This window comes from Erythrolamprus reginae, chromosome 3 (assembly GCF_031021105.1).
Source record: "Erythrolamprus reginae isolate rEryReg1 chromosome 3, rEryReg1.hap1, whole genome shotgun sequence".
NCBI classification, from domain to species: domain Eukaryota; kingdom Metazoa; phylum Chordata; class Lepidosauria; order Squamata; family Dipsadidae; genus Erythrolamprus; species Erythrolamprus reginae.
Window position 1 is genome coordinate 47,279,296 of NC_091952.1, and position 24,046 is coordinate 47,303,341.

The 24,046-nt window shown below is 39.1% G+C and overlaps 1 protein-coding gene across 1 annotated transcript; it reads right to left on the bottom strand.

Annotated features, from left to right (window-relative positions):
• Positions 1–460: 460 nt before the first annotated feature.
• SLC6A17 (solute carrier family 6 member 17) lies at positions 461–23,517 on the bottom strand. Its single transcript, XM_070748858.1, has 11 exons — positions 23,226–23,517; positions 15,085–15,242; positions 12,602–12,728; positions 11,743–11,924; positions 10,577–10,687; positions 8,441–8,682; positions 7,949–8,141; positions 5,891–6,083; positions 4,100–4,259; positions 3,681–3,843; positions 461–1,917 (listed from the first exon to the last, which is right to left on the bottom strand). The coding sequence occupies exons 1-11, from the start codon at positions 23,503–23,505 to the stop codon at positions 1,549–1,551; spliced, it is 2,178 nt and encodes a 725-aa protein (XP_070604959.1). The 5' UTR covers positions 23,506–23,517; the 3' UTR covers positions 461–1,548.
• Positions 23,518–24,046: the final 529 nt, after the last annotated feature.

Here is a 24,046-nt window from a genome sequence, read left to right on the forward strand (position 1 = left end):
TGTTGTGAGCTGCCCCGAGTCTTTGGAGAGGGGCGGCATACAAATCTAATAATAATAATAATAATAATAATAATAATAATAATAATAATAATAATAATAATAATAATTATTATTATTATTATTATTATTATTATTATTATTAAAATTGGGTTTAAAAATTGGGTCTGCTTGTTTGAATCACTAACCAAATGTGAGTAAGTGGGAGGCAAAAACCTCTGCCATTAGACTTTAGTAATCTTATCAATTCTATCAGTGTCTGATACTGTGATTGATATATGTGCAATTAACTTCCACACTGCAGTTAAAGAAAATAAGAGGTAATAGTTTGAAGAAAATGTTTAAATTATCTTAGGTATAAAATATAAAACATAATTTAGAAAGTTTGATAATCCCATCGCACTAATCCTGGCTGGGGGTCATAATTCACTTGTGCTACGTTGAAGGAAATGTGCTATCAATGTTTTTAATGTGCTTGTCAGTCCTTCCCAAATTATAATATAGGAGGATCCTTCCTATTTAGTGTGTGCCAATAACAGGAGTAGAGAACCTGAAGCCCTTCAGATGTTGTTGCATTGCATTCCTTATCATTAGCCTTCCTAGCTGATGCCAATGAAATCTAACAGTCTGGAGAGCTACTGATTCTCTCCATCTCTATTGTAGAAAAGAGCTGCTACTAGAATAATTCTTACTATGTCCTATATTTCATACAATGTTTACTGTCAGCATTTAATTAGATTTCTGTAAATAACGTCATGAATGGCATCATGAATTCTACAAAACTACACTGAAAGAGCTACGTTTTGGTTCTGACTGACACACATGGCACAAACCTGAATTTGTGATAGAGGAACACTGTGAGTCTCAGCAGCATGCATATCATGGCCAGCTTCACTGAAAACTAAACACCATTCAGGGTTTTTTTAATCCATCTTCAGCAATAACACCACAAATCTCACTTAATGCAACTGCAAGCATTCTAATGTGCTGTCTACATAAAATGTATCTTAGTGGAGTGTTATAAGAACCCTTCACTATGATTGTGCAACTTGGATATGGTCCTGATAGAATACACATTGGGCTTTTAAAATCTTGTGCTATGAATAGTGGTAGTTATTTAGTAAATGGGACAAAATTACTTTCTCCTAAGTGAAAGTAAAGGACGGAGAAAGAGAAAGATAGTCAAGGAACCAGCTACTTCTTGTTTTTGTTTGGGCTGTTTCCTTGTTCCATCTCTCTCCCGCAATCTTTAGATTTCTTGAAACAGGTTGTCTGTGTTTTTCATTAGCTAAAATTTCCCTTTTGCCCATAAGATTTATTGCAATGTCCTATGACTACTATTATTCACTGAGGAAAATTCTGGTATGTCGTTTGGGGAGCACCAGAAGGAAAGCAACTTTCCTTCTCAACCTTTTACGCGCGATATCCTCTACCTCTGGTTGCTATGCATGATGGGAAGCTTTTTTTTTAAAAAAAAAGAACAGATGTCCTCCTTCAGGACTATCTCCTCTTTCTCCCAGGAAGTAGGGGAAGAAGGCTCCTGGTTGATGGTCACAGTTCAGACTCAGGAGTGGTATCCACGAGGTACCCACTGCTGTAGCGTCCATTGGCGACGTTGCTCATTTCCATTGGGGGCGTGCTGCCAGGGCCCAGGTAAGAGCGGTGTGCAGGCATTGGAGAAGGGGTTTCGCTAGGAACTTTGCTCAAGATGAAGCGGGTCTCATCATTGTCTTCCAAGTTGGATATGTCCTTCATCATACGCCCTTTTTTGTATGAGACCGACAGAGCATTGGAGCCATCTGACAGCAGATGGAATTGGCGGAGGATAAAGATCACAGGCAGAGGAAGGGTGGCCAAGATGATCAGAGACACAAGTAGGCCCATTGCCCATTTGGGGTAATAGAGAAACTTCTCCGCTGCCTGGAAGGAAAAGGGAAAAGTAATTCGGCATATATTTTTGGTATAGTCTTCGGAGAGGGGTGGCATACTAATCTAATAAATAAATAAATTATGCATATATTAATTAGAATTAGAATTATTTATTGGCCAAGTGTGATTGGACACACAAGGAATTTGTCTTTGGTGCATGTGCTCTCAGTGTACATAAAAGTAAAACTCATCAAGAAACATAAGGTATTTAGCTCAGTAGTTCTTTGGAACTAAGGCAAGCATAAAACCATTCCTCATCCATCACCTTTTAGAGAAGGAACACACTTTGAAAGGAGATGTTTACAGGAATTAAATTGCTACCAGTAAACAATATTCCTTTCTCTTCATCTCATATAGGTAAGTTCTTCCTTTTCTGTGCCAACAATTTGTCTGCTTCCTATTCACTTTAAGCAGCTTACACCTCCAAGTATATAAAATACAATTCTAGTAGACTAAAAAACATAGGGACTTCTTTACCTTACCTTTATTCTTTCACTAATACAGTGGTACCTCATCATACGAACTTAATTGGTTCCAGGAGGAGGTTCGTAAGGTGAAAAGTTCGTAAGACAAAACAATGTTTCCCATAGGAATCAATGTAAAAGCAAATAATACGTGCAAATCCTTCAGGAAAATCCCAAACTTTAGAAGGGAGGCGAACAGAGGGCAGGGAGGAGCAGCTAAAGGGGGTGGGTGGAAGAAGCAAGGCTAGGCTAAAGGGTGAGTGGGAAGGAAGAAAGGCAAGGAGGGCGCCCCTCCCTTTTCTTTCTTCAAAAGACACCCTTTCAGTGCCTCTGCAAGCACGCTGTTCTCCTACTTTTGTTAATGCAAAGTCTTTTCCCCTCCAAGCTGCTCCTCCCTTTTCTTTCTTCAAAAGACACCCTTTCAGTGCCTGCAAGCATGCTGTTCTCCTACTTTTGTTAATGCAAAGTCTTTTCCCCTCCAAGCTGCTCCTCCCTTTTCTTTCTTCAAAAGACACCCTTTCAGTGCCTGCAAGCACGCTGTTCTCCTACTTTTGTTAATGCAAAGTCTTTCCCCCTCCAAGCTGCTCCTCCCTTTTCTTTCTTCAAAAAAGGAAAAAAAGAGAAACCCCTTCCTCCCAGCAGCAGCAGCTTGGGTTCATAAGGTGAAAATAGTTCAGAAGAAGAGGCAAAAAAATCTTAAACACCGGGTTCGTATCTTGAAAGGTCCGTTAGAAGAGGCGTTCGTAAGATGAGGTACCACTGTATATGTAAATCCTTCCCTATTGTTGACTAGTGAGGGATTTATTTTATTACTATAGCCACCCAACTCAACCAAGTCACTTTTATTTGAAAAGTGTTATGAAAAAAGTGGGACCACTTCCATAATCTAGGAATTTCCTGCCAAAGGAATAAATTCTTAAATCATTTTTCAGTCAGTCTTCATAGTGCCTTGCCAAAACTGGATGCATATGAAACTCTGATATATAAAAAAGGTGCCACCTTGAAGGATTACATGAAGGGGGAAGAAAATATCACAGTTCTTTGGACTGCTAATGTACAATCGGCATGCTGTTGTCAGAACAAGAGTTATTTTGGCTTAATGTATATGGGCACTGATCTACTATTTACATAATTTCATCTGTACTGAGGATTAAGTAGCTTTATTATATATTATCATACTGTTTATAATCAACTGATATCAGCAACCTATACAAATAAAATGGATTGGTTTCATGCTGATGCAATTTTTATGGATTTGAAAATGTTGACGTATAATTTATGAAGACTCACCTCTTCTCTTATCCAGGCGCTATAACCTGGTGGATTGACTGCTAGCTGAATTATACTTGCTGTCATCAGGCCAGCCATACAGATGGGTGAGACATATTTCCATGTATAAAAATAATAGGAGGAAGGCCGGAAACCCAGCATTTCTGTTAATTCCTGCATGAATCTAAAAAAGGGAGAAGGAAGGAAAGTGAACAGGTGAAGTACAAATGCCAGATTTCTGTCTTTTTATTTCACAATGGATGGAGACATTCAGAAATCAAGGAACTTTGCTGGCATTAGAAATCTAAAGAAGAATCGAGGAATTGGAGGATTTCACAATCAAGTAAGCCCATTACTATATAAAAAGCGGTTTTAGAAGCAAAAGAAGGAAGAAATATAAGAATATCAGTTCCACTGATTCCTTTTGGAAGAACTCTTACTTCTTGGTACCGTAAATCCAAGCCACGGTAATATTCTCCAGGATTACCACGAGAGTGAGTGGCAGCGTTGCAGAGTAATCATCGAACATGGTGACGAAATAGTTGCCTGAGCGTTGCACAAAGATCAGACCCACGAGGAAAGCAAAAATGCAACAGCCAACTGTAAGGAGCAGATGACAATTGTTAAGACACACAACTTTCTCTCAGATGCAAGGGTTGTTATATTGGTCTGCTTAACATATTTTGTTGTGTTTGTCCTATGGATATAATTATACTGCCTAAAAAAATAACACAAAAAATAAAAAGTCCTAGACCGAAGTTCACAAATCATGAATATAATCCATACTGTGGAATAAATGAATGCACTTCTACTGTATGTTTAGGCATGACAGAATTGGCAGGTGCATTCAGTGGCAAAACAGGCAAATGAATGTAACAGACCAAATGCAGGATCCAGCTTACTGCATATGTACAGTAAGTACTATCCTCTTATGCTAAGCAGTCCCTCTTCGTCTCTATAGGGAAGCTAACTAAAGGCAGAACAGAGCATAGCATTTAGTCTTCCTGTGTTCAAAAACATGATTTTAGTATGCATGCTTCCCTGAGAGTAGCCATTGCGGAAAATGGGGATTCTTTCCATAGGAATTGTTTTCAAGTAAACATGCAAATGCTTGCGAAGTATCATGGGACAAACAGTATAACTTATCTTTAGAGAATAGTAAAACAAATTTTGCTATAAATAAGTCTGGGGGAAACTTGTCTTAACTGTCTGATGTATTGCAGAGAAAACTCTAAAATTTTACCCGAGCAAATCATCAGACAGTTAGGGATTAGAGGTGCTTCCAGTTAAGAATGTGCAGATTGGGTGAACTCAAGGTCAAGTTTAGCCCGTAGAGAAGCTTTCCATTTATATGCTACATTTGGGCTGCAGTTATACAGGTATATATCAGTGATGGCGAACCTTTTTTTCCCTGGGTGTCGAAAGAGCGTGGGCGTGCGCTATCACACATGTGTGAATGCCCACACCCATAATTCAATGCTTGGGGAAAGTGAAAACAGCTTCTCTCACCCCCTAGGGGTCCTCTGGAGGCTGGAAAAGACCTGTTGGGCCCAATAGGCTCATATTTTGCCCTCCCCAGGCTCCAAAGCTTCCCTGGAGCTGGGGGAGGGTAAAAACATCCTCCCCCATCCCCTCCAGAGGCTCTCTGGAATCCAAAAACACCTCCCCCCCAGAGCCTCTGTCTGAGCCAAAAATCAGCTGGCTGGCACACACATGCACGTTAGAACTAAGCTAGGGCAACACCTCGCGTGCCAGCAGATATGGCTCCGCATGCCACCTGTGGCACCCATGCCATAGGTTCACCATCACTGGTATATATTATTTTATCACAATACATTTCTGTGAAACCAGGAAGATTTACTTCTAAGTAACAATACATAAAATATATGCAGAGTCACAAAACCACTTTCCAAACACAGCTCAGACCTACTCACCGCAAACTGTTCTTAGTCCATTTGTTTCCTAATAACATTAGCTATCACCTCATGATAGTAAGATTAACTTCCTAGGTGCTGAAAGGAAGAAGCTATTCCTTCTTTTTAAAGCAACAGTGTTGGTGGCAACATGGATTGGACATCTGAATTAGGATGTTGGAGGAAGAGAAAGGACACCTGCAGCTTAATGGGCCTAGAGCGCATATCTCTTGAAGCCACTGGCTTTACATCTGCCCTATTACTCACACTGCAATATTGTCCATCAGGCTCTTTGCATTCCCCTTAGAAGGGCCTTACCTGTTAATGCTTCTTTGCGCACTTTGAACATGTCAATGATGGGTGTGGTGAGGCCAGCCATGGTCCCAATCATGCTCCCCAAACCCAGGTTTATCAGCATCAGGAAGAACATCACTGACCAGAAAGGAGAAGCTGGGAAGTGGGTCATTGCTTCTGTGAAAGCAATGAACGCGAGGCCAGTTCCCTGCACTGACTGTACACAGCCAAAAGAAGATGCTTATGTTATTCTTGACAACAGAAAGAGTGTTATAAAAGCAGAGGTGTGTGTGCGTTTGTGTGTGTGTGTGTGTGTGTGTGTGTGCGCGCACGCTTGTCAAATAGATTTCTGTCTGCAAAACTGCAAGCTTTCAGAGCCAAACAGCCAATCACATATAACCCTCTGGTTCAATGAGGGGGATTTCCTCTGTCAATAAGTAGAGGCAAAAGCATGCATGTACTGAGGATTGCACAAGCACCTGCTGCTTTCTATATATACATGCTCTGCAAGAGAGAAAATAAACTGGCTTTATACTGCATGTATATCATAGATATGATGGGATGGATATTTATTCCTCAAGTTTTCCCAAAATCGGTAACTTCAAATGACCCAAGCACATTTACTCACTCATGATCCATAAGTACGGAATCTCTTTGTTCAATAAATTATGGCCAACCCATTGTCAAAAACTACTGCACAGTGAGAAAATTCATGAACTTTCTTTCACATCAGGTTTGGCATTTTCTTATCGCAGATATTTCCTCTCAGTACCCTTGAAATTAGTGCTAACTGGCAATAGATTTCAGCAACCTCAGAACTTTAAAAACCAGTGACGTAATTGTGGGCGGAGGCATTTGCTGTTGTAATTCTGCTACAATAAATTATATTAACAACAAAAACCATCCCGTAGACTCGCCCCAAGTCTACGGAGAGGCGAAGCATACAAATCCAATAAGTAAGTAAGTAAGTAAGTAAGTAAGTAAGTAAGTAAGTAAGTAAGTAAGTAAGTAAATAAACAAACAAACAAATAAAAAAAAAAAATAAATAAATACAAAATAAATACAAAATAAATAAAAAAACAAAAGATATCTGAGAGCTGGATCTACATCTCTTGTCTCTATGATAAACTAGCAAGAGGATCCCTGCTCTGCTATTCCTTATATCAGAGGTGTCAAACTTGCAGCCCAGAGGCTGAATGCATCACACACTGGCCACCTCCACCCCAAAAGTCACGATATATCACATGACAATGTGACATCGCGAGCTTGACACCCATGCCCTATATCTAAGGAATAATTTTCTAGAGCACATGTGGGCTGATTTGCTTTGGCATCTCCAAGATTCCTTGTACCACCTGGATTTAAAAAAAAATCTTTTGATTAAAATAATTATGTGAGAAACCTGCCTTTTTCGAAGCAAAACATAAAAGGATTATATTGCCTTTATTTTACAAAGATGCCTCTGGATCCTATACATCTAAAAATCCAATAAATAAATAATAAATAAATCTGAAACTTTAGTCACTGCTTGGAATCAGAGGCCACTATGAGGAATGTCCTAGACATCTGCTAGATAAAGTTCCTCAGATGATACATAAGTTGGCCTCTGGCCGTGCAAGCCCAGTTACGTTGATCAATGCATGGACTGCCCTGTTATTTGGAACAGATTTGTGCTAGTTGACAACAAAATGGACAGGTAAGAAGACTAAAGCTTCAGAGAACCAGTGAGGAAGCCGATTAATCTAGAACTCTTTCAGTCAGAATCAGACTTGGATATAAGATTGCATTGGCTGACTACTTGTGGAGACTGGCTGGAGTTGCATCTAACCTAGCCCTTAGTCTCTAGTAGAAGAAAGTGATGACCATGTCAAAGACAAACCACATTAAGAAGTTATTATTATTTACAAACCAAACCAATATCTACCATCAATTTATATAAGATATTTGGGCAATATTTGACCATGTCTTCATTCTGGAAGAGACATTGTTTCCGAAGAATTATAATGTGTCCTTTTTTCTGTAGTTCATCTCTTTCTTTTCAAAGGAATTAAGCTGGCCCAAAATGCCAGCCTTTAAACCTACCTTGTTAAGCTCATCTTCCAGAAGGCAGGGATCCAATCCCAGCTTCTCAAATTGATCCTTCTTCACTGTCTTTATCACAGCATACATCTCAGTGTAATCCTTGGCTGTGAGATGGGAAAAGTTCACTTGTGGTGGTATCAGGGCATGGCTGAGGACATCTGTGTTCAGATAACCCAGGATCTTCTCAGCATTCCTACAATAGGGGAAAAAAAAGATGTACTTACTGAGACATGCAATGAATCCGCCTACTCTCAGCAAAATAAGCCATCGTTTTTAGGCTGAAGTAGAATAATTAGTTTTATTACTTCTAGCAGTTTCTTCAGAAACTAAATAATGAAAAGATCTCTCTATTTGCTGTAAACTCGAGATAACAATCCACTTGGAGGAGAATGATAGATTACTGAAATTGCAAATGAGAATGAAGCTGCATCTCAGAAATGACAACTGTTCAGTGCCCAAATCACCTGGACAGAGAAAGAACGAGGTACTTACTCAACCACACACTTTTCGTTCATTACGTTGGCTTTGAAGCCCAGCACAGCAAAAACAACCAATGTGGCCAAGATGGAAGTGAAGAAATTGATAAAGGAGACAAGGGCTGCATCAAAGTGGCAGTTATTATCCTGCTTGTTGTAACTGGAAAAGGCAATAACTCCACCAAAACCTAGACCAAGGGCAAAGAAGACCTGAGTGGCAGCTTCTCGCCATACTTGGAGATCCAACATTTTATCAAGCTGCAAAAAGAGAGAGAGAGAGAGAGAAAAGTCAAGCCCCCCCAATATCTTTGTTAGAGAGTAGAGAAACACCTAAAGAATCACAACCTATAAATAAGGAGAAAATTTGTAGATATACTTAGATATGCTGGCAAGGATCCAATAACATTCTCCTCTGCCAATGGCATTTTGGATGATAATGGGCAAATCCAAAGAAGGCGGGGCATTTTAAAGATCTATTTAAATCTCAGCAGGCTCAAGGTTGACTCAGCCTTCCAAGGTTGGTAAAATGAGGACCCAGATTGTTGGGGGCAAATGCTTATTCTCTGTAAACTGCTTAGAAAGAGCTGTAAAAGCACAGTGAAGTGGTATATAAGTCTAAATGCTATTGCTATTCCTAAATCAGGCAATTATTTGTTTTGAGTGTTTATATATCAATGTTTTCAAAACTGCATCTTTGCCAAGATCATGCAGAGGTCAGAGGGGCTTCCTCCTGGTTCAGACCAGTTTTCCCAAACCAGTAACAACCTGCTGATGATGTCACAGAACCAGTTCGGTCAGTGCTGGTTCATGGGCACTGCCATCTCTTTTTTGGATTTTTTTTATTTTGGGGGGAGTTCTGATTTTTTTTCTTCTGCAAATACACAGCAGCTGAGTTTCCAGCACTGTGCATGAAGTTGCCAACTTGTTTTTGGATTTGGGGGGGATTTTTATTTTATTTTGGAATTTTTTCTGAGGGTTTTTTGGAGGGTTTTTTTGAGTTCCCAGCACTGTGCATGGGGTCTCCATCTTGTTTTCGGGGTGGCTTTTTTGGAATTTTTTGGATTTTTTGCCACTGACCGCGCGTGCCCACGTGGTGCGGGAGGAAGAGACCTGGCAGCAAGATCAGTTAGAACACGCCCAACTCTGGTGCAACTGCCCTGCATAGATGGCACATAGTTGCAGAAAAGGATGGTGTCTGCTTTGGAAGTTGCAAGTGGTACCTGCCTAACAATCCAGGCATTCCAAAGCATTTTTTAAAACATCCCCAAGGGATATAAAAAAGATCACCCAATGATGCAGAAATTTCCATAAGGAAGTTCCATAAGGGATAATATCCAACAAGTGAATTATTATTCCTACATATTTGATGTGTACCAAAATGGGGAAGGGGAGGTGCCTTAAGGCACAACTAAGAGAAGTGACAGAAAATCTCCCTTAAATTCTAAGTAGAGATAATCCACGACTAACAACTAGAATTGAGCCCAAAATTTTTATTGATAAGTGAGACAGTTGTTAAGTGAATATTGCCCCATTTTTATGACCTTACTTGCCATAGTTGTTAATGATTGCAGTTGAATCAGTGCAGTAATTAAGTTAGTATACCTTTTATAATACTATGATACTGTTCTGTTCTATTGTGTTCTGTTCTGTTGTGTTCTATTCTATTCTAGTCACAGGGTTGTTAACTGAATCTGGTTTCCCTGTTGATGTTGTCAGAAGGTCACAAAAGATGATCAAGTGATCATGGGACACTACAACCATCATAAACATGAATGAATTGCATAGCATTCAAATTTTGATCGTGTGATTATGGGGATGCTGTGATGATTGTTAAGTGTGAAAAAGGGTCATATCACTTTTTCCAGTGACTTTGAATGGTCACTGACAAACTGTTGTAAGTCGAGGACTATCTGTACACTTAGTGACCCTCTAAAGGCTCTTCTCCCTCAGCCTAATCTACCTTTCAGGGTAGAGTGGGGAAACCTGGAGACTCACCTCAATAGTTAGGCACAAAGCCAACTGGGTGACTCTCAGTTCTTGGAAGGAGGTGAAAGCAACCTACTTCTGAAACCTTGCCAAGAAACTACTGGCCCCTGTCTGAACAGTTGCTAGGAACTAACAGTAATGTCAAGGTGTTTTAAGAAGTCTTTACCTTAGGAGTGAACATATGTAGAATCCCATCTACTGCCCCTCTCAAAAGCAAACCCCGGATCAGGAAGCAGATCAACACCACATATGGAAAGAGAGAGCTGAAATACATCACCTAAGTGAGGAAGAGGATGCAATGTAAATCAGCAGTAGCATTGATAGGCATCAACTGTAATCAGTTTTTTTAAAACATGTGTCATACTTTTTAAATAAAAATGTTGTGAATTGCAATTTGATGAGACGATAAAAATTATCTTCTGGATATTCCTAGCCTCCTTATAAACAGAATTATGATTTCCAGAGGGGAAATCCACTAGACTGAAAAACTGGAAAACATCTCAGAAGAAGATTATGACAGTCACTTCCACACATTGCCAAAAAATCAACACGGGCATGGCTATATATAAGAGCCGGGGTGGCGCAGCAGGTAGAGTGCTGTACTGCAGGCAACTGAAGCTGACTTGTAGATCTGAAGGTCAGCAGTTCAAATCTCATCACCGGCTCAAGGTTGACTCAGCCTTCCATCCTTCCGAAGTGGGTAAAATAAGGACCCGGATTGTGGGGGCAATAGCCTAGCTCTGTTAAAAAAGTGCTATTGCTAACATGTTGTAAGCTGCCCTGAGTCTAAGGAGAAGGGCGGCATAAAAATTGAATAAATAAAATAAATAAATAAATATACATTCACCAGAAAACATTGGTGAAGTAGCCATAGTCAAAAATAGTTACAATAATTTTTTTCATTCATCTTGTTATATATAGATTAGATAGATAGGTAGGTAGGTAGGTAGGTAGGTAGGTAGACAGACAGACAGAAAAAAAGGAAGGAAGAGAAAGAAAGAGAGAGAGAGAGAGAGAAATAAAGAAAGAAATAAAGAAAGAAAGAAAGAAAGAAAGAAAGAAAGAAAATCCCTGAATGAGCTGGATAGTAGTGAATATAACTTACATAGTTGCCATGGGCCTGTTCACATGCTTGTCTTCTAAATAACTACCCAAAAGCACAGGACCGTGGAACAGGCATACCTATATTTGGCAAGTGTTTGGACAAAAATCTGCCTGTTTTCAGCATTCACTTGTGGTTGACTACTGATTTATGGATTTAAAAGAAGGGTTATCTATCAGTTCTAAAAGTCCAGTTATTCTCTGTTTCACCTCATCACCCATGATACTTACTTTTCCTGAGGATTGGATTCCTTTGATCATAGCTAAGCATACAATGCTCCAAGCTATCAGCAGGCACAAGGTCATTCTCCAGTTAAGTCCACCACTCTCTGAAATGGAGTTGGAAATGTCCAGGGCATCACGATACCAGAAGAAAGTTGTTGCAGAGCTTTTGTCACATTCTGGTTCTATGACTGCAGAGGATAAGAACTTGGGTTGAATAGGTTTCCTACAGATCTTTGAATTGGCATATGACAGTGGCATGCCTCAGGTGTAGCTAAGTGAGGTAGAATTTATTTAGAACCAATCCGCAGGACACATCAGGAAATATGCCTAGAGGTCTTTTTCAGAAATGGACATGGGGAGACTGTTGCTATCCAAAATTAAAGATTAAATAAATAGGGTGATTTATACTCACTATAAAAGATTCATCTATGTGCTGGGAGATGTTCAAAGTCTATTAAATGCTCCATTAACTTTCAAAGTGTCTCGGTTGCATCCTTTGGGCAAAACTATTTCTTACCAGCTAATACAATCTTCTATTCTAGCAGGATGAAACAGACCTGAGCTATTGTCTTTTTCTTGGAATGGAAGCCTGTGTTATGCTAGACTCTTAACATCACAGAAAAAGAAAGCAACATTAATCCTTTCAGATACAGACAAATGAATACTTTGTGCTTCTCATGGAAGGAAGAAAAAAGGTGAGCACATCCCAGCCTTCCAAGTGGGATTAACCCAAATCAGCATTAAGTACTATTTCAACAATTATATTTATGGCTTTTATTATTCTAATAAAAAGAAGACAATTAGAATGGAAATTTGACTCATCTTCTTTCCCCTATACAGAGAGTTGGAAAAACTGGCTACTCACTTGCCACTGAGCCATTTTTTAAAATAGGACATTCACTCCAAGGTAAAGGATACTGGAAGGATTTGAAAAAGTAGAAGATACTCCATCCAATGATCACATTATAATAGAGTCCAACAAACAAGCAGACCTGGCAAAAGGAAATTGAAATTATGTCTAGCTCTTACATAATATTTCATTCAAACAAAGAGGACCTTCTAATGTGAGCCACAGAAAATGGAACATTGCCATTTATTTATTTACTTATTTATTTAGCATATCACATATCTGGACTTTCATTATGAATAGTTTTATGAACATGTTTAATTTCCATGTTGCCATGGATCAGGGAACATTTATTTATTCATTTATATATTAAATTATAAACCGCCCAACTCCTTGCAGACTCTGGCGACACATTTATATAAATGCTTCTGAAGAGTCAATTCAGAGACTGTAGGTCATGTTTACACTCAGTTGATAGAATCAATTTATTTCACCCATTGAAAGGAATAGAGCAGTGTGCATGACCAAAAAATGTGTGTCTACATTAAATGTGATGCAGAAGCCTAACTGGGTGTTGATGTATTTTCTCTTTTGAATATATGGATAATTTTGAATCAGAATTTTCTAAGAAACCAAACATAGAATAGGTTCAGTGCAGATAATTTATATGAGTACTGTGCTAGAATAATATAATATCACAGAGTCCCTTTGTTTATAGATCCATCCACTGTATGGATCCTTAACCAGCATTTGTTGGGTTTAATTTGGTCATAGAACGATCTGATTGAAAGATTGCTCAAAAAAATAAAGGGAACACAACAGAATAAGCAAGTAAATCAAAGTAAGTAAATCAAACTTCAAGTAATTCAAGCTTCTGTGAAATTAAACTGTCCACTTAGGAAGCAACACTGATTGACAATCAATTTCACATGCTGTTGTGCAAATGGAATAGTTGTGCAAATGAAATATTCAATGAGAATATTTCATTCATTCAGATCTAGGATGTGTTATTTGAGTGTTCCCTTTATCTTTTTGAGCAGTATATTATTTTCCCATTTGGTAACTGCTCACTGATTTTCAGAAAGAAGTAATCCAGCAGAGGACGTTCTGCCTTAGGATCCTCCTATCAAACATTGATTGAAAAGATGGCAACTGTCAAATTATATAAGAGCTCTTGAGCTAAATGTAAAATGTTTATCAGACAAAATTTTAAAAAACCAAGCTGAAACTGAAATTTATCTTAATTAAAATTTGATGACCTTGACCTATTCCCATTAAATCAAGAGAAATGTGATAAATGTTGAATAAAGAAGACAAAAATAATTTGAAAAGATGAATCATTCTGTTCTGTACTGAATTTAGTTAATGTAACAGAATAGTTACATTATTTTGATAATCCTCAGATAATTGGTTCGTGGGACTTTTATGAAAGAGATTTTTGCTGGAAATTGATGGTGTTAAATTAAGGAACTTATGGACAGCTTCAACAGCTGCCATCTTTTCCACTGAAAAATGGTTGTTCTCCACCAGTGCCGTTCTCCTAATGAGCTAAATTCCCGCATTAACTACAATTTATATAATATTGTAAAATCCAGTAGAACATGCAAAATGAGCTCAAATGTTATTCTTTACTTGATTATAATTCCTCTAGTTTTCAGCATTATTTATTCCTTTTTAGATCTTCCCCCAAGATCATGTTTCTTTTGCGTCCATTAGACTGCTAGACATGTTAGGCACTTAGAAATAAACACTTTTCAAGATGACTTGTAATATTTCTCCAATACTGAATTAAAAAATTTGCAGTGGTAATGTACTGTTACACAGTTGGTTAGAAGTCAGCACATTTTATAAAATGTCCACAACTTAAATGGCTTATTATTTTTTCTTATGCAGAATTCAGAAAAAAATGAAGTTTTAGGAAAAGGCTATGACTGTTGATATGTGCAAATAGAAGACATAACACATTTAATTTTGAAGACATTCCCTTTATGACATTGTGCGGCTTTTTGCTTGTTGTCCTAAGCATGAATTTCAGATCCCTAACTGACTCCACATATTAACATATTTTTATTCTATTGTTTCATAATTAATCACCATTAGCTCTAGGTAATGACTTTATTTAACATATCTGCCAGATTACTGAGGGCCAGACATGATCACTTTTTCCCCCAGTTAGAACTTTGAAATGCATCAACAGCTAGATCTGTATACTGTACACAAAAGCTTTATTTTATGAATCAGTATAGAATGGAGTTGCAGAAAACAAACAAACAAACCCTCAAACTTCTTACATTTTAGAAGAATTTATTGAGCTAATCATCCCATTTTTTTCCTTTCCTTTTTAGCTATTTCTGGGAGTTATGAATTTTGGTCCACCTAATGTAAATCATGCACAAATTTACTACTTGATTTGGATCCCCCCACCCCCGAGAACCACCTACATAATACTATCCATCCTTTTGTAGTCTGTATAAGACATATAAACTCATCCAATCACTCACTAAGAGGCTGGAAAATCCAATGCCACCTAATCGAGGGCAGACGTAATTCCACACTCCTATGCTGCCCCGGCGGATTCTCTGCCCTACGGCCAGTTCCAGGAAAAAGAGAGGGAGTCCAATAAGGATGAGCAGAATGAGATAGGGGACTAAATAAGCACCTGAAAGGGAAAATAATGTTTGATTAGAGACATTTATTTTTCTGCTACAGAACACAAGGAAAAAAATCATCTGGCCCTGAACACTTGTAGGCAGACAAAACAGCATGCATGAGGCAAAGCTTTAAAAACCCATTCGGGGTTTCAGACAGCAAGTGGCTTTGGTTAGCTTTTCAGAATGAGACCACATTTTTATTCATCTCTGAAGCAAAAACCTTGCTTTATCGCATTGCTTCATGGCTTTTTATGTTTCCCCAACGGGAAATGGAGAAATAAACAACTGGCCACCTCTTCTGTTTTAAAATTGCTTCTGTTTTAAAATTGCTTCTGTTTTAAAATTGCAGAGTTAGATCATTAAAGTATCTCTGAGGGAATGGCATCTACCACATTTCTGACAAATACAGGCAGCAGGGTGTAGATTTTCTGCAAAGAGAAAGAGCTAAAGGCTAAAAGGCTAAAAGTAAAAGAGGCTTCTGGGTGTGGTGATATGACTGGCTAATTTTCTCCAGTGGGGGCTCCATAGGCAGAAACAGCACATCACACCAAGAGACAGTTTAGAGAGAAATTTCTCTGGAGGAAGGAGAAATCAGGGGATCACCCATTCGTACTCTGGAACAGGAATGGGTTCCTTCCAGTTTGGACCAGATCAGCGAAACCGTTAGCGACCCTCTCGTGACGTGACAATGGTGTCACAGATCCAGTTTGGTTGGTGCTGGTCCATGCATGCTGCCATCTTTTGGGGGGAATTTTCAGCCAATTTCTCCATGATTGGATGGCTTCTCGTCTTCCTCTGCTTGAAAAAAAGCCCTCCCGGCCGCCCCTGGGTTAATACTGACCTTTATTTCTTTGCCCGAAGCATAGCTGATTAGCTCCTCAGGTGCGTTTCGGGCTGAATCCTGCTTCTAAGCATGCACAGAAGCAAAATTGTATAAAGGGAGTGAGTGCGAGAGCATGAAAGGCCCCACCCCTGCTCTGGAAGAACTGTTCCCCATGAGAGGAACACAGGAACTGACTTATTTGTGACCAACGGCTGGGGGGCCAAGGAATTTACAATATGCCCTTTGCTGCTGCTCAGTCTCATAGACATAAGAGAGATAACTTAACAGAGATACCCAGATGGCAGTGAAGATTTTGGTGAATGGCTTACTTTACAAATTAAGACAGGGGACGAGGCATAGAGTCTACTTTAAGGAATTTCAATTTAAAAACCAAACGTTTAAGAAGATTGTGATCTAAGAAAGTTTCAAGCGGACAAAGGGGCACAGAGATTTCAAAAATAGGGTTTTTTTCTGACAAAAGTGCCTTCGAAAAAACCATGTTTCCCTGAAAATAAGACCCTGCCTTATATTTTGTGCTTGGCCTTATTTTTTGGGAGGTCTTATTATTTTGGGGAAAGATGGGGCTCCTCTTGTCATGTTAGCTGATTTCCAGCTGTTGTCTCTCTAATCCTAAAAAGAAGAAATGGCAGGGACCAGCTGCACATATTTTGGGGGAGGGCCTATTTTAGAGGAAGGGTTTATTTTCAGTGGAGGGCTTATTTTGGGGAAATATCTTATTTTCAGAGAAACGCAGTAGTTAAATTAAGTAGATCACACCTTTATAGGAATGTTGTTTATTTTTAGGAACAGTCGTAGTTGGAAAATTTTACAAAAAAAGAAAAGAATAATATGAGTTATATTCTAGGACAGTAACCATTGAGAGATAATTGGGATTAAAGTGTTAAGGATAGAAGCAAAACAGAAAAAAGGAGATGCCTGCCTTTTACTTTTACCACAGTAATTGACACTGTCATTTTTTTCACCATGTAGTTGGATGAGTACCTTTTTACAATAAATGTACGTACATGTTTGTAAGATTATAATTGGTTTCATTTTCAGATAGACCTTCAATGATTGTGCTAAGCCACCATAAGCCTTTTCCGGTTCTGATTCATTGCAGTGTACATTTTATACATATTTTGTAGCACAGCATGTGGTGTGAGTCCAGCCAGATGTGATTTGTTTAATAAATACAGTAATGGTTAAGCAAAATACTGCCCAGCAAGCTACCTGAGCCAATCAATGTCCTCATCAACCTCTCATCTACTATAATCATATGCTGCTTTTTGCATTTATTGTGCCCAAAGCAGCCCCGTGCTGAAAAAGAACAATTCCTGGAAATGCTAGATCAAATTCTTCATAAAATATTCTTAAAATAGCAGCACTATAATTCTTAGGTTAAATGGACAGAAAATAATCAACTGAGTAGACTGAGAAATATAAATAGCTGATCAGAAAATCTAAAAATATGAACGCTTGGAAATTGCCCACTAACATAAAGTGAGCCCTCCTTCCTCCTATTAATATTCCAAGCACATTCAGCACCAGCAGGCTTTTAAAACCTCCCTCACATTCAGAATAGCCGGATAAGCAGTTTAAGGAAGGAACGAAGGAAGGAAGGAGGGAGGGAGGGATGAAGGGAGGAAAGAGGGAGGGAAGGAAGGAAGGAGGGAGGGATGAAAGAAGGAAGGAGGGAGGGAGGGAAGGAGGGAAGGAAAGAAGGAAGGAAGGAAGGAAGGAAGGAAGGAAGGCACCCACACAATACTATTGGTGCCATAATTGCCACAACTCTGCCTCCAGCCCAAATCTTTTTCACCCCTTTGAAAGGTACAAAACAGGTTGCATCTGATTAAAAGTCCCACCAACCAACCAATTAACAGCATGTTTTTCCCCCAGGAAAACAATATAACCCTGGAATACCTTTAAAGTATAAACTTTCACATCATTATCTTAAGTGAATCTCCATGACATTCCCTTCAGCAGTGATGGCAAAACCTTTTTTGGCTCAGGTGTCGAAAGAATGTACGTGCACTTGATAGTGAGCATGCGGGTAGCGCACACCCATAATGCATTGCGCTCCCCCCCACATGTGCACAATCCCCATACTGCCCCCGCGCATGAACACAGGCCTCACTGAAGCTTCCAGTAGGCCCAGTGGGCTGTTTTTTGCTCTCTCCAGAGTTCAGAAAAGCCTCCTGAAGCCTGGGGACGATGAAAAATGGCCTAACAGACCAATTGGAAGTTGGGAAATGAAAGGAAGTGGAGCTGCCCTACTACTTGCCTTCAGACAGTTGCAACCAGGCCTCGCAAACCTCAACCCATTTCTTCTGCAGCCTGCAAGGCTTTCCTGAAGGCCTCTGCAGCCAATAACAGAACTTCAGATTGATCTGGAGCTCTGTTATTGGCTGCAAAAGCCTTCAGGAAAGCCTTCCTGGCTACAGAAGAAATGGGCCTAGATGTGAGAGGCCTGGCTGCAACTGTCCAAAGTCGAAAAAGTTCCTGAAGAGCTCTGACGGTGAAAAGGAGGCTGGGGGTGAGCACACAGGTGAACCTCTGGTTGACCCATCTTTCACTGCCCCGGGGCTTTCCTGAAGCCTGGGGAGAGCAAAAATGGCCGAAAAGAAAGACGAAAACCAGCTGGCTAGATGGAGCTGACCTAGGGCAATGCCTCGTGTGCCCTCAGATATGGCTTTGCATGTCACTTCTGACACGCATTGATAGGTTTGCCATCACTGCCCTGTCAGAAATTTAAAATCCCTGGGTAATATATCTTAATGCAGAAAGTAGGCCTCTGTTGAGAATGCTGAGTCATTCAGAGGCAGTTGAGCGTGCAGCAACCTAGTGATTATCTGTAAAGTATTTAGCTAGGCAAGAGCTCCCTGCTCTTTCTCCCTGTCTGTTCTCTCTGCCTGTTCCCTGTTAGCTGGGTGTGCTGTTGCTGTTCATGAGAAGTATGCTTTGAAGAAGCTGTAATGCTGTAAAAGTTGGTTCCTGTGAGTAATTGAACTAAGATAGTTGTAGTAAGGCACTAGTAAGATACTAGTTTATGTATAATATGTATAATATAGACAGTAGTAGTAGTAGTAGTAGTAGTAGTAGTAGTAGTAGTAGTAGTAGTATAAAGCAGTGTTTCCCAACCTTGGCAACTTGAAGATATTTGGACTTCAAATAGCGAATGCTGGCTGGGGAATTCTGGGAGTTGAAGTCCAGATGTCTCCAAGTTGCCATGGTTGGCAAACACTGGTATAAAGAAGTAAATATATTTTTCCACAACTTCCTACTGCTGCTGTGTTTCATTGAAGACTTCAACTCCATTTTCTACTGGTCTGTGGCTGGCTAGCTGGTTGGGTTGGTGGGCTGGCTGGACTGTTTTGCTGCTTGGGCACAAACAGACTAGCTTCCGCGAATGCAAGCTCTGATATGCCCTAAAGCAATAGGAGCACCATTCATTGCTAAGCTGCTTTATACTTTGATCAATACTAAATGAAAGGGTCAGTCAAATTTCTATGCAGGTGTGCACATATGTATAATATGTAAATCCTCTTTCTCAAAACTCTGCTTGGAGAACAAATTCTTAATACAACAGCACTCTCTGGTGGCCCACCAATGAGCAGACAGCTTGAAATGTGGACTACAGTGAGGAAGGGCTGTGTGGCCAAAATGAGCTTTACAAGTGGCTGCTTAGGACTGCACATAACCAGAGACTCAAAGGCTGAAGATACCCATAAAAACATATTTTTAAAATGATTTTACAGATGAAGCTTTGGGATAGCACGATGTTCAGCACAAAAGGCTGAAACACAACATTCAAGACAATAGCAGCCCAATTTTATTGAGGTACACTCAATAAAAGTGCTCTCAGATTAAGTGCAGATATGTTTGCACTTTGTATTATTTATGCAGAGACCAGACTTTCAGCTTTTAAATATTAAAGAATATCTTAGGGTAGCTAATTATAAATATGGTTTAAAATCAAAATGCTTAAAAACAGAGCCAGAAACAAATGATTTGCAGCAAATTAATAATATAATTTGGCAATTCAAATCCCACCAAGGTTGGAATCAAGGCTGACTCAGCCTTCCATCCTTCCATGGTGGGTAAAGTGGGCACAAAGATTGTTGGTAGCAATAGACTGGCTCTGTAAAACAGTTCAGAGGGGGCTATAAAGCACTATACAGCTGTATATAAGTGCTATTGCTATTGCTATAATTCCATGCATCTTCTACTGTTAGTGGAACATAGTCTGCTGGACTGAAAGTCCAAAGAATGAAATGAGCATCAAAAGTGCAGGTGATTGAGTGCAAGTTTTTTAAAAAGTGAGGAAACTGAAGATATATTACTGACATACAAATACACCATAATCAGTCATTTAAAAACCTGGTATTAAAAAAGAAGACTGTATCTGAATTTAAAAATTAATAAGGAAGAGGCCAGGCAAACTCACATGGGGAGTAGATTTCATACAGCTTTCAAATACACTTGACACAGTAATCTAATGAAGACTCTAAATGTGTTCAGGGACCGAATGGCAAACTATCCTATATATAGCTTCTTCAAGTCCATGATGCCGGGGGTGGGGGGGGCATATAAATGCAGGAATAATTTCCCAACAAATATGAATTCTCTGTTCAAGAACATTCTAGTGTTCCAATAATATGCTAAGATGGTCAGAATTAGACCAAAGAAATTCTAAGAAATCAGCAAGCAGATAAACTCTAGAATCAGATGCAAGTATCAAGACACATACCAAAGAGGTAGAGGATCAGCAGCTAAAACTAGCAGATATAATTTGGGTTGCACAACTAAACTGAACAGTTAAGGTGCTTCATTTCATGGAAATGTCCAACAAATGAAGCATCTTTTTGTCAGCTCCTGAGCACATTGTTCCAAAATGTAAAAAAAGGAACTAGCTACACACTTTCAGTAGAAAGCTGTTCCCTCTATGCAGCAATATGTACAGTATGTTGGATTATGCATGAAAACAATTTAAATGTGGAGTGGATGGAATGATTGCTTTTTATGGTTTCTTGGGGTGGGGGTGTTTCTAGATTTTTAATTAGTTAATTGGATTATATTATTTATCTATCTATCTATCTATCTATCTATCTATCTATCTATCTATCTATCTATCTATCTATCTATCTATCTATCTATTGGATTTGTATTGTATATTTTATATGTTGTGAGCCGCCCTGAGTCCTCAGAGAGGGGCGGCACAGAAATCCAATTAATAAATAAATAATAAATAAAATGTTTTAGCAGAAAAAAGATGATACCAAAATTGAATGTGTTAATTACAAAAATAATCAATATTGTTTTATAATGTAAATTGCAAAATAGAATGCACCAACATTTTTTGATAAAAATAATCTTGTCCTACATTGCTGTTCAGCAAATAAAATGCATTTGCTTTTTATCTATCTATCTATCTATCTATCTATCTATCTATCTATCTATCTATCTATCTATCTATCTATCTATCTATCCATCCAATTTCTATAGTTGCCCATCTCAGCCAAATTACTCTGGGCAGTTTACAATTCTTACGTTTAAGCCATTCTCCCAACCATCCAATTTTTAGATCTACGAATTTGAAATTTTAAAAAAAATATTGGTTCATATGGTTAATTTAATGTTTGTTTGTTTGTTTTGCTTTGTTTGTCGCCCAGGAGTAAAAGCAATAAAGCCATATAGACCTATATAGATCCATATATTTCATTGGGGGGGAAAATCAAATTATGACTAAAACATGGGGAGGGAAGATGTACAATGAGCAGGGGGGAGTGGAATCTGCTATTGGTCCATCAACCACCTCCAGTGTGATGCATTAATATGTGTTCATTATGTTCATTATAATAACCACTCTAAGTACTCAACCAGAGTAGAAAGGAAAGTTACAATTCAAAGAAATGAAACACACACACACTCACTCTCTTCAAATGATTCCCATATTAGCATTTTGAGAAGCCTTAAAGACTAGGCCAGTGATGATGAACCTATGGCATGGGTGCCATAGGTGGCATGCGAAGCCATATCTGAGGGCACTTGAGGCTTTGCCCTATGTCAACTCCAGCTGATTTTGGGCTTTCTGGAGGCAGGGAAGAGGCCGTTTTCACCCATTGGGCTGTTTTTCACCCTCCTGAGCTTTCAGGAAAGCCTCCAGAGTCTGTGGATGAAGAAAAACAACCCTACTGGCCAACTGGAAGTTTGGAAATGTGGGAGCTGTGGGTGTGTTTGTGTTCGCATGCACGAGGCAAGGCCATTGCATTACGAATGTAGGCATGTGCCATTGCACCATCGCATGTGTGTGCACCCTTTTGGCACCAGAGCAAAAAAAGATTTGACCTCACTGGACTAGGCTCTTTGCTCATGTTACTAGCAATACAACCAATGCCCTTTTCTTCCTTTTTGTGACCCTCCAAGTTTCTTTTCTTTGCCCTCATTTTAATAGCCACTTTTAAGTTCCAATACATTTACCAAGTTCCAATTTTTAACTTTCATCAATGCTTCTTCTGGATTGTTTTTTACATAATCAGCCAATACACACTTTTCTTCTTCAAGAGTTTGTTTGACCTGAAGCAAACCTCTGTTTTTCCAGTTCTGCAGGACAAGTATAATCTATCAATATCACCACAGGGATGTTATATATATTGAATAGTCATCAGTTTTCTTGTTCCAAACTGTTCACTTTACCTTGTGTCCCATTAATAATTCTAGCAGTTTAGTGTATCAAGGTAGGCCCAGTTATTGATGACTTTGATGGTGGTTCCACCATTCAATTTTGTCTTTAGAAATTTTCTAGCTCCTTAGATATATTCTTTACTCATCACATTTTTAACTTGTCCATGTTGATGTTATCCAACTATAAGATGCCCAAACCAACTTTTGGGGCATTAGGGACCAGTTCCATGGGGAAAAAAGCATGGGACATCACACATGTCCAGATACATTACACAAATGATAAGGATGGAGAACGTTTGGCTTTCAAACCAGAAAATCTGATCAGCCCAGCTAATAATGGAGGATGAAGGGTGTACATTTGTAATTAATATAACATGTGAATCATGGCTTTCAAGACAAAATAGCCTCCTTTCCTCTACACTAGAGCAGAGAAGCAGTACAGATACTTCCCCTGTTGAGCACTGTTTCTTCTTCCTTGATCACTTACCTCCACCATTTTTTTGGCACAAATATGGAAACCGCCATACATTCCCCAGGCCCACGGAGTAGCCTATTTGAGCCAAAATGTACTGTAGCTTGTTGTTCCATGCTGGCCTGTCATCGTCTGCGTCTTCCCCAACTTGCTGCTTGTTCCAGTTTTCTGAAGCCACATTTAAGACACTGTGTCTGTAGTCCACAGGTTCCTCCAGAGCCAGTAGATCAGCCACTGATTCTGTGACAGGCTCATTGCTCTGTTCTCGCTGAGTTACTTTGCTGCTCTTAGGCATTGAGATGGTTTGGTGTAGCCACTTTAGAGATTAAGTAAAGATTTATTCCAACACCAGGTGGAATAAAACTTTAAAAGGGCAAGTGCTGGCTTTGGTGACTACACATCAGATCTGAGTCATTTGTGTGAGACCTGCAAAATAGCACAAAAGGGAAACCAAATTAAAATATGGTAGGGTGCATTACCACTTTCTCCACTGTTGACCCATCCATGTGTGTTTCATCATTCTTCAATCAAACAGCGCAGGTGTGGACGTTGGCTACAAGAGTCAATTGTCCATAAGTCTTAGTTTTCATTCCCTAGTCCATATTGCTTGAAAAGATGTTGGCAATACTTGGTGGAACCATAAAACATAGGGTTGGAGAGAGGATATAGGAGACATAATTTCTACATAGAATTTTAGGATAACCAATTATCCCAATATCTGTACCAAGAAAAGCTACTATCTGTCCTTATTGTGCAAATATATTAACATATTGTATATAATTCCATTATATACAATATGTTAATATATTTGCACAATAAGGACAGATAGTAGCTTT